This window comes from Trichomycterus rosablanca, chromosome 12 (genome assembly GCF_030014385.1).
Source record: "Trichomycterus rosablanca isolate fTriRos1 chromosome 12, fTriRos1.hap1, whole genome shotgun sequence".
Classification (NCBI taxonomy): Eukaryota; Metazoa; Chordata; class Actinopteri; order Siluriformes; family Trichomycteridae; genus Trichomycterus; species Trichomycterus rosablanca.
The window spans coordinates 38,995,176-39,007,123 of NC_085999.1; the positions used below are offsets into that span (position 1 = coordinate 38,995,176).

Here is an 11,948-nt window from a genome sequence, read left to right on the forward strand (position 1 = left end):
GTAGACATGGAATTCATAATAAATATTGTAATTTAGCAACATTTGATCATTTCATGTACTAAAAAAGCACCAAAACATACAATTGAAATATGTTGGATATTTATATTTTATAAATATTGTAGTTATGTGGTTATAGGTGGTAAAGTTGTACTATAACAATAAGCTTGTCCCCCCCTACAGATCGTGTGTTAGTTAGAGAACTAGACAATGACATTGCATGTTTTTTTTTCTTTACTTGTAAACAATGCACACGGTCCTGCACGGCGCGTCCTGATTGGCCGGTTTCGGGTTTCTACGCGTGACGTCAGCCTTCAGCCAAGGGGCCCAGTGCACAGTGCGCGTTCATAAGGCGCGTGCCCGGCGCGCAGGAGGCGAGCGCAGCGTTCACTGTGGCGCAATTTTGGATTTTATTCCTTTTTTTTATGCATTTATAGCCACAAAACCTCGAAAAAGAGGTTTATTTCTTTCCGACTTCAGCTACAGTGATAGCTAAGTTTGGAGGGGAGAAGAGGGAGAGATTATTCGTGTCGTTCGTAGGAAATTAAGCTCTTGTTATTGTTTTTTATCTTGGACTGTGACTTGACAGCTACTGAAAAGGAATATAAACACAAAGACTGACCAGAACATCTCTTAATTAATAATAATAAATATAAATCTGATCAATTTAAATCAACATGGAGAATACAGCATCTAAAAAAGGCTGTTGTGGTAAGTAAGCATTGCTCAGTTTATTTTCTGCGTTCGTTTTAATGCATATTTTTTATTCATTATTTGTAATTATTATTTAAAAATAAATGTTAATGCACATTACAAATAAACTGTATTCCCTGTAAAAAAATCTGTCATTTTAACAAAAGAACAAAACCACCCAGTATATTTGTATATAATTTACATATAAACGATTTAACATTACTGGAGTATTTGATGTATATTTATATATTTATACATTTTAATACATTTATCTAACATTCTTGTTCTTATTTCCCATGCAGAGAGACTGCAGAACTTCTTTACTTCTGCAAAGTTTCTCATCTATGTTGGACATGCTCTGTCTACCTGGGTAAGGAACCACTCTTCCTACAAACATGACAGTCAGTGATGGATAACCTTGCTGTTTGTATAATTATGACATTGATATTATTGTAACATTTAGATTAGAATTATAGATTTTATTATGATCATTGTGTCATCATGTAGCCTTTATAAACTACTTGATTTAAAATCTACTAGAACTATTAAACTAATTACTGCCTCACTGCAAAGAGGGAAAATTTAAATCCTATAATAATTTAAACATTGTAAGTAATGATTGTCATGCGTATTTTTCCAATTAGCACTTTTTACTGTCCTGTTAAATATGACACTCTCTTAATATAACACAACCTTAATATGTAGTAACACACTACTGCAAATACATATGAAGAACAGGGTAGCGCTCTTGCCTCAAAGCACGAAGGGTCTGGGTTTGATTCCCCGGCCAAGCCAGACTTCTTACGTTCTCTCTGTATCTGTTGGGTTTCTTCCGGGTGTTCTGGTTTCCATCCAAGTCCAAAGATATGCAGTCAGGATAACTGGAGCTACTTAAAAATGCCCTAAGTGTGTGTGTGTGTGTGTGTGTGTGTGTGTGTGTGTGCGTCCTGTATTGGACTGGCGACCTGTCCAGGGTGGTTCCTGCCCAAGAACAGACAATGACTAAATGAATATGAACAGCCTTAAAATACATTTAACATTTTTGTCTGCCGTTCAGACTGCTTATAAAAGACAGAATGCGAAGTGTTCAAGTCATGCCAGTGGTTGTGATGCTGATTTATTGGGCGAAAGGCAGGAAACACCCCGGACAGTCCATCACAGCGCACACACACACACACACATTTACACTTGAGGCAATTTAGTAGCTCCAGTTAACCTGACTGCATGTCTGTGGACTTGTGGTAGCAAACCCACATGGATACAGGGAGAACATGCCAACTCCACACAGAAAGGACCTTAAGAAATGAATCCAATTAATATAATAATAAAGCGTGCTTGCAGATACAGGTCTTTGTCCTTAGCATTAAAAACAGAAGTTCTAATGTCACGAAGGAATCGCCCACATACTCTATAAATACTTAATTCTTAATTCTATACCAAATGATTAGATTACTTCCGCTTCGTACGCCTGTGTGGCTGAGATTGTTGCTATTTTGCAGGGGGATCGTATGTGGAACTTTGCCGTGGCCGTATTCCTGGTGGAGCTTTACGGGAACAGTTTGCTCCTGACTGCCGTTTACGGTCTGGTGGTAGCGGGATCGGTCCTGCTCCTGGGGGCCATCATCGGGGACTGGGTGGACAAAAATCCCAGACTGAAAGGTATAATCATGGACACCGTCTGGTTAACAAACGACGACACATGTTGTATCTTGTTTGTACCTTAAATATTCATGCTGGTCACCGGGGTGGTACCTCCAAGGGTGAAGTAAAATCTGTACAACTCATTTTAAAATTGCATTGAGCCATATTCAATAGTTTTTACTATCACAAATACAGTAGATATATGATAAAACAATGTAAATAATGCTAGAAAACACACAGCTCAGCCGGTTTGTTTACATTCCTCCTGTCAGTCCCAAGTTAATAACCACCAAGCTCATTGTGAACCCAGTTGGCCCCTAAACCAAGTTAAACCAAAAGATGTGAGGAAAGAGCACTAGGTAGAATTGCAACCAAGGCTGTCACGCCAGCTACTCCATCCACCAACGTACCAACACTCGACCACAGTCCAATTAGGATTAAATTTGTTTTTGGTGACAGTTGCTCACAGTGCACAGTGAGCGATTCAGACTGAAACGCTTGGAATAACGCTTGGATCTAAAGGGTTTTTTTCCTGAATAGAGAGCCCTCCTTAAATTTAAAGAAGTTTAACACCGGTTATTTACCTCACCTAATGTGTGACGTGAAAAAGCAACAACTCCGATATCTAACCCTGGAGTCAGGTGCTGCACGTTAGCACTAATGAGCTCTGTAACTCCTGGGTCTGTGCTTCCCATTTAAGAAGCTCGATCTGTAACAGCTTCACTCCCAAGGTGTCTATATTGCTCATAAATTAAAACATAACCAATTCCCTTGGTTGGTAAATATCTAGCATCTTTAAATAAGTGGTTATACGGTGGAGTCGAAAGTTGATCATGTGCACCTTTAAGGTTCAATATTTGATGTGAAAGATTCGAGTTTTACTTTTGAAGGTGTATTTACACTGCTTGTCACTTTGGAACAGAAGTGTGCTTGTTTAGTACATTAGTGAGAGTTATAAACAGCATCAAATATACTATAAATATGAATAATTAATAGTTAATTTTGAACTGTGATTATTTCCAGTGGCGCAGACGTCCCTCCTGGTCCAGAACTGTTCCGTTATTGTGTGTGGAATCCTGCTGATGGTGGTGTTCCAGTATAAAGAACAGCTCACAGACCTTTATAACGGCTGGCTGCTGGTGAGTGTGAAGTCATTGTTCATGCATTCATTCATTTATTATCTGTTTTACGATCCGCTTTATTCTACTCATGTGCCGCGGTGGGTACAGTTCACTTAGAGCAGTTCTAGTATCTCTAATAAATCTGACTGCATGTGTTTGGACTGCCGGAGGATGCAAACTCCACACAGCTAAGGTTTAGAAGTACATGACACTTAAGAAGTCCTCGATAACGTACCGTCAGCAGGATCCAGCGGCCTTGAGCGGCTGATCCGATATCAGCCCGAGTTTCTGTGTAACGCTGCTGTGACTTGCCAATAGATAACGAAAAACAGACACAGCAATGTTTCTCACTGTCTTAGTGGACGGTCAAGGCTTAACAGGACGTGACCTTTAACACAGATTGGACAGGGATTGTCACTGGTCCAGTTTGTGTGTTTGTCTCTTTAAAGAGTCTGTTAGTGCTGTAAAAGAGAACATCAGAGCTATGTTTAAACACCTAAGCACTGACTGTAGTACATCTGTTTCTCTACATGCTTTGTTACCCCCTTTCACCCAGTTCTTCAATGGTCAGGACCCCCACAGAGCAGGTATTATTTAGGTGGTGGATCATTCTCACTCAGTTAGTGTGTGTTGTGCTGGTATGAGTGGATCAGACACAGCAGCGCTGCTGGAGTTTTTAAACACCTCACTGTCACTGCTGGACTGAGAATAGTTCACCAACCAAAAAACATCCAGCCGACAGCGCCCCGTGGGCAGCGTCCTGTGACCACTGATGAAGGTCTAGAAGATGAGCGACTCAAACAGCAGCAATAGATGAGCGATCGTCTCTGACTTTACATCTACAAGGTGGACCGACTAGGTAGGAGTGTCTAATAGAGTGGACAGTGAGTGGACACGGTGTTTAAAAACTCCAGCAGCGCTGCTGTGTCTGATCCACTCATACCAGCACAACACACACCAACACACCACCACCTAAATAATACCTGCTCTGTGGGGGTCCTGACCATTAAAGAGCATGCAGAGAAACAGATGGACTACAGTCAGTAATTGTAGAACTACAAAGTGCTTCTATATGGTAAGTGGAGGTGATAAAATGGACAGTGAGTGTAGAAACAAGGAGGTGGTTTTAATGTTATGGATGAACGTGCACGTTTTAATGATATCAATAAGAAATCGGTAGGAACTGTGTACTTACAGGTTTGTTGTTGTTTTCCAGACCGGCTGCTACATTATGGTCATCACTATTGCCAACATTGCAAATCTGGCCAGTACCGCCATGTCCATCACTATCCAGAGGGACTGGGTGGTGGTGGTGGCTGGAGATAATCGCAGCAACCTGGCAGGTCAGGATTCACTACTTTCTACTTTTATTCTTCCTTTCAGAGCTGTTAAATATCAAACCATCTTCAACCCTCAACCATCTTAGCTGAACGTTACCATTACTGTAAACTAAACGCACCGTTTGCTCCTACCTGTTAGCAATGGGTGTGGCTCAAACACCTAAACTCAATGAAGTAGCCATATACGGTCTGTTCGAACACCTAGTGACCCTCCCTACTACCTACCTAATCCGCTGCCTCAGTGGAGAGGATTCTAATCAGACCTGGAGCTCTTAATCAGATTATTTAGACGCTCTACTTCTACGTCACTGCAGTTTTAGCTTACTAAGCTAACACAGTTAGCCTCAGGACGTTCAAACCGATGCTGGCACGCCGGCTAACGTCTCCCTCCGTGTACCGAAAACGCTCAAACTGTCCCTGACGCCCCGATTTACAAATAAACGACACTCGTATAATTACACCTTTATACAGATTACACATCAATGAGGATTTATTTACACTTGAAGAGAACTCCGTTGGTTGCTCCGCATTGATTCGTCCGACGCGTTTGTCGTTTTTTTGTGAGAGAAGTCGCGCCGCACTGAATGCTGGGATTGATCTTCAGCGCTGAAGAGGCGTCGGACGCTCCCTCGTCATTCAGTCGGATCATCGCTCAGAATCAGAATTAAGGCGCCTCGGTAGGAGCTTTTTGAGGGGTCTAAGGATTTAGACGCGCCCTCTTCTCGGGAGTGTAGGATGACGTTAAATGCTTCTGTGTAGAGAGAGCGCTGGGTTTTCGGACAGACCGAATGTAGCATATACGATCGGCAGGAAGACCTGCACAAATCTGATAAGGGCTAGATTGTTTTGGCTGGACAACTAGTGAGTACACGAGGACCTGCTGGTAATATCCTGGTACCAGATACCACAGAAGTACAAGGTCTTCTTCAGAGGTTTTGTGGAGTCTCGGCGACTTCCAGCATATTTAGCATATCCGACGATATCTCAGACTGTGTAGGGAAAGGCGGAAACCACCGACATGCTACTGTGATATAAACAAGTACTTTGAAAAAACGTTTTCACTTCACACAGTCCGCCGCTGCTTCAAGAAACGCAATCTGAAACCCTGTAATGCACAGAGAACTCCATACATCACTGCTATGCAAAAATGCAGCTGAGTTCTCTAGGCCAGAGGTCATCTCAGTTGGAAACGTGTTCTGTGGTCAGATAAGATCACGTCTCAGCGTGTTTTAGGAAGAAACAACTGATTTAAAGTCACTTATAATGTGAAGGTGACCAGTAAAAACATTGGAAATCTTTTCCTTTTAGTTTTATCAGTGAAATAAATAAACACATCACAGATTCTGGTACATAATCACTACCAGAATAAAAATAATCCACTTTTTATAGCTGTTATTTCTCTCAGTTGATGAAATTCACATAAGCAACACTTCCTGTTTCCTCTTATTTAATCGGCTCTCTGGGTGGTGCTTTTGGCACCAGCTTTTAATACCACTGAGCCAGCGCTTGAGCTCCGAATGTTCTGCTACTGTCTATTACCTCAATAAAACCATTAAAGTGCCTCAGATGAGCCAGGTTGTCCTGCAGAGAGGTAATTACCCTCGAATTATGAAGCTCATGAGCAGTTTGGTAGTTCACATGATGCTTTTACTGGCACGGCCGCTTGAATTAGTGGATGTAAACAGTTTGGTGTAAACGTGTGCGTTTAAAAGATGGAAACGATGAGCGATAGCGGCACAGGTGAATTTGCAGTCATAAAGTCGAGGGATAAAGTTCACCGGCTGCTTCAAGAGTGAAATAATGAAACTAGTATTTTAAAATGAACCCAGGTATTGGAGGGAAACGTATCAGTGCAGTCTTAGTGCAGGTCCCAAGCCCGGATACATAGAAGGGTTGCATCAGGAACTAATTAGAAAGCCTTTCTTTATCAAAGGATTTTTGTTTGGGTTTGATTCCCAGTATCTGTGTGGGTTTCGTGCGGTCTTCATTTTACATTGTCCAAGGGGGAAAGCAAATCCCTGATTGAGAAATAAGTATTTTGAACCACGACAAAACCAAGTGTCACAATTATTGTCAACTCAGAATGTAATATTTTGTACAACCACCCAATAAAACAGCACTTAGTCTTCACCTATAATATAAAGGTTGGAGAACGCAGCCCATAATTGTGGGGTTTGTGCATTGGAATGCTACTGTGATCGGTATAGCCACGTTGACGTTTTCAATCGACACAGTCCGCCGCTGCATTAAGAAATGCAAGTTGAAACTCTGTTATTCAAAAAGAACTCCGTACGTCAATGCAGCGCCAACATTTTTGTTTGCTCATCAGGAACAGTCCTTTCTGTGTGGAGTTTGCATGTTCTCCACGTGTCCGCGTGGGTTTCCTTCGGGAGCTCCGGTTTACTCCTACAGTCCAAAGACGTGCAAGTGAGGTGAACCGGAGACACTAAATTGTCCATGACTGTGTTTGATATAAACTTGTGAACTGATGAATCTTGTGTAATGAGTGACTACCGTTCCTGTCATGAATGTAACCAAAGTGTAAAACATCACGTTATAATCCTAATAAACAAACAAACAAACAAACAAACAATTTCTTTTCTGCCTTTTTTACAGAGATGAATCTGATTCCACAAAATTAATAAATCCATTTCTTCTAACACCTTTTACTCAACTTTACCAAAGTGCCAAATAGCTGTGAATTCACTACATAACGTAATATTTTTCTCAGGATAGCTCCAGTTTTTTGCAGCGTTTGCAATCAGACCGTGAATGAACGTTCAACTTGATCAACGTTATTGATCTTTGTTTTTCCAGACATGAACGCCACGGTCAGGATAATCGACCAGCTCACCAACATCCTGGCCCCGATGCTGGTGGGTCAGATCATGGCTTTCGGCTCACACTTCATGGGCTGCGGATTCATCTCGGGCTGGAACCTGTGCTCCATGTGTCTGGAGTACTTCCTCCTCTGGAAGGTGTACCAGAAGACGCCGGCTCTGGCCATCAAGGCCGGTCGGAAAGACACCGGCAGCCAGGAGATGAAGCAGCTCAACATTCAGAAGGGTGTGTGGGATTTGTTTTGGTTCTCTTTTTCCATTTGTTCCTGTCACCAGGACTCACTTGGTCACTTTTCCTTTTTAGAACTGGAGATCAACGAAGCCCCGGTCGAGGGTTCGAAGCTGATGAACGAGGTCGCGGCCGTGAAGAATGCCGAAGACGAGAACCCGACTTACTGCTACCAGATTTCGGAACCCTTGCGCACCTTCCGCGACGGCTGGGTGGCCTACTACAACCAGTCCATCTTCTTCGCCGGGATGTCGCTGGCCTTCCTGTACATGACCGTCCTGGGCTTCGACTGCATCACCACCGGTTTCGCCTACACGCAGGGTCTGAACGGGTCCGTGCTCAGCATGCTCATGGGAGCCTCGGCCATCTCGGGGATCTGCGGCACCGTGGCCTTCACCTGGGTGCGGAAGAAGTGCGGTTTGATCCGGACCGGGTTCCTGGCCGGGATGGCCCAGCTGCTCTGCCTGACGCTGTGCGTGGTGTCCGTCTTCGCCCCCGGGAGCCCGTTCGACTTGAGCGTGTCCCCCTTCCAGAGCATGGTGAGCCATCTGCTGGGAGACAAGGCCGAGCTGCCCGAAGCTCCTACCATGGCCAGTCTGGTCACTACACAAGCTCAGATTGGGCTGAACATCTCCACCATGCAGGCCGAAGAAGTCCCACACGTCGAGTCGTACCTGTCGGTCAGCTTACTCTTCGCTGGGGTCATCGCTGCTAGAATTGGTGAGTGTGTGTGCTGATCATGTAGTTGTGCATGCATGTAACAATGCATGAAAACCATAATAATGCATTTTCTAATACAAAAAATTATAATAAAACATGGAATCGATGGATGAATGGATGAAAAGTGAGGGAAATGTGAACCCCTGCCCCCTCCTGGCAGGTATTTCATGAAGAAAATGCAAAAATTAATACACAGCATATTAATATTAACGTGTTATTTGATGTGATGTCCGCAATATTACGGAAACTATTTATTTTTTGTAGTTCAGCTGTTTTCCCCCAATATTATCCTATAAAAATAAACTTAATATAATAAAAGAATGTCTTTATTACACAACAAGTGTGACAGCGGCTGTAAAATCAACCTTTGATGCCAATCATGCCTCACGCTGACGGCTTTATGTGGCAGTAAAAGTAAGAACCTGGTGACACTGACCGCTCTATCTTTCAGGTCTTTGGTCTTTCGACCTGACCGTGACTCAGCTCATCCAGGAGAACGTCGCCGAGTCCGAACGAGGGGTCATCAACGGCGTCCAGAACTCCATGAACTACCTCCTGGACCTCCTGCACTTCATCATGGTCATCCTGGCGCCCAACCCCGAGGCTTTCGGCCTGCTCGTCATCATCTCCGTCTCCTTCGTGGCCATGGGTCACATGATGTACTTCAGGTTCGCCTTCAAGAGCCTGGGCACCCGGCTGTTCCTGTGCTGCTCGCCCGAGCAGAAGACGGACGCCGACGCCCCGTCCCTTCCGGCCGTCTAGACCGTCGGAGAGACGGTATCCCTGCCACGCTGATCTGTATTACTCTCACAAGACGCTGCGCTAAGCGGCACGTATCGTACTAACACGCTTGCACAGTCGGAGTATTTACTGACACTTAACACCCGTAGATCTTATAAGCTAGATTAGACGTAGGCGGTTTAGAATGTTCGGGTTTTAGCTTTACGTGAACGATCTGGGGCCACATCAGACACATTCACAACACAGTGCCGACATCTGGAGCTAGCAACCGGCCGGGCGCCCAGATGGAAGACGATCGGCTTGTCTGAGGGAAGGAAGGAGGGAGGGGGGGGTTGGCTGAAGGGATTCCTTATAACTGCTGCCATCACGACCTCTGCTGGCTGATCGAGGAGCTGCACAGAGACGGGGGATAACGGACATCAGTGCGTGACTCTCCGTGCGCGATACGGATCCCCGGGTGAAAAGAGCTCACGGCTCTCCTCGGTCAGGAGCAGTAGAGGTGAATTGGATACGACTAAATTGGGAGGAGAACTGTGGAGAAAATGCACAATAAACAGTATCTCACTCAAAACTAATAGAGAAAAAAGACAATTTGTGCTCATTTAAAATAACAAAACAATAAAACAGACATATTTTTCTCCTAATGGTGCTGCCGACAGTCTTGAGCTCAGTAGTCCGACTTGCTGCTTGAATGTGTTGCATGTGCCCGGCTGTTGTGGCTGCCAGTGTGTTTCACACCGCAATATTTATTTAGCTGTTTGTTTAGTTAGATTGTACTTAGTTAACGCTAATCGCCGTACCGTTTTAGCAGTATATTGTTACTTATGCAAGCAGTTCAGGGGTAAAGTCTCTTCGACGAGGCGTACGGGGGTCCGCCAGGCACCTCTTTATACCGTTTCTATGCATATCAGAAATGGAATTCAGGATAAGAAAGTGAGGGAACCACAACCACTCGTCCACTCTATACATTCCAAATTCTATGCAGAATATTCTAGAATTTTGTATTTTCTCATGTGGCCCTGTTGCAGTTCACCACGCCCTGGTTTCTACTCACCAGTAAGCATCCAGTGCCCATCAGTGGACAGATTATTGCGACTGGGAGAGGGTCGCCTCCTTCCCCCTTTTTATAGTACAGAGGTGCCAGTCCGTCGCAGTTAAAATCATGCCAGTTGTGCCATGGACGGCTACACTGGCGCACATTTGTCCTTTTTAATGGGCTGAGACCTTTAAAAAGACCATTAAAGACCACCAGCATAGTGTGGAGGTGTACTCAAGCTGCCTCAGTGGAGAGGATTCTAATAAGGATTCCCTCGTTATTCAGTCAGATCATCACTCAGAATCAAGTACCTCAGTAGGAGCATTTTAAGGGAGCTAAGAATTTAGACACGCCCTCTTCTCGGGAGTGTAGGATGATGGGAAATGCGTCTGTGTACTGTCTGCCAGCCTTAGTTCTGTTTTTAATACACAAACCAAAGCTCAGCATTAATGTCAGCTCTGCACATTCTGCCCAACTCAAACTCCAACTTCAAGCCAAGCCAAGCTTTAACCTCGTCTCAATCCTTGTAAAAACCGTCAGCGCGTGTGGAAAGTCAGGACGCCCGGGTGACCCACCCTCACCCAGCGTCGTGTAGAGTTTCTGCAGACGAGCAGGAGTACAAAATAAACACGCTGGTAGAACCGGTCAGACGTCAGCGCTCAGAATGTACACCAAAGTCAAATTCCTTTCCTCCTGTCTGGCTAACGCGGCCGCCAGACTTCACGACCGGGGTGTTTTATATAACGCTGAGAGCCGCGGGTCAGCCGAATGTAGGGAACAGGACGGGGATTATTCAGCTCTCGGGGTAGAACGCCGAGTCAGGGAAGAGCAGCCGGTCTGTTTAGGGAAACTTTGAGATTCACCCCGTCATGAAAGCGCATTGTTTGCAACAGGGCACTGATTTAATCATTCGAACTCTTTTAGGATTCTTTTAGGGTTTGTTTTTTGTTTTTCATGCCTATATTATAAGGCATTATACTTTATTAGATTCCCTCCTTTCATCAAATGCAGCAATTCACTTCAGTTTCTGAATGTTTGTGATCATTATTCGTGTGTATCCTGTATCAACTCTGTGTATGAATCATTTTTGTATTTGTAAAGTGTTTTTTACATATATAAATATATAAATATATATTATTCTAGTGTGTTTAGATTTTTAGGTTTTAGCAGCTTCAGTTTTTAAGTGTTATAATGAAACGTATGACTGTAATATGCTGTACAAATACAAACTGACGCACCTGAAAATGCAAATATAAACATGATCGTGATCGTGATGGTGATTTATATTCCCCGAGCGGGTCCGGCTCTGAGTTCGAGCTGTCCACTTGCGGGATGTGTTGCACATGCTTGCTTTTTGTTGCAATAAAGTATTTGTTATCCAAACATTCATTCATTCATTCATTGTCAGTTTTACCACCTTTTTATCCTGTTCAGGGTCGCGGTGGGTCTGCTTCTTTGGGTCAAAATTAGGAACAAGGTAAATAATAAAAACTGAGCCAGATCTGCTGTGGCGACGCCTAAATATGTTGCACTATGTGCCCATCACACCTTAGGGTAATTTCTAGTACCTCCAGTTAATGTGACTGCATG

The 11,948-nt window shown here is 43.9% G+C and overlaps 1 protein-coding gene across 1 annotated transcript; it reads left to right on the plus strand.

Annotated features, from left to right (window-relative positions):
- The first annotated feature begins 379 nt into the window (after positions 1-379).
- On the plus strand, positions 380-11,741 carry slc40a1 (solute carrier family 40 member 1). Its single transcript, XM_063006410.1, has 8 exons — positions 380-708; positions 993-1,060; positions 2,190-2,349; positions 3,355-3,470; positions 4,669-4,795; positions 7,610-7,858; positions 7,937-8,581; positions 9,033-11,741. Exons 1-8 carry the CDS (start codon positions 675-677, stop codon positions 9,341-9,343), a joined length of 1,710 nt encoding a protein of 569 aa, XP_062862480.1. The 5' UTR covers positions 380-674; the 3' UTR covers positions 9,344-11,741.
- Positions 11,742-11,948: the final 207 nt, after the last annotated feature.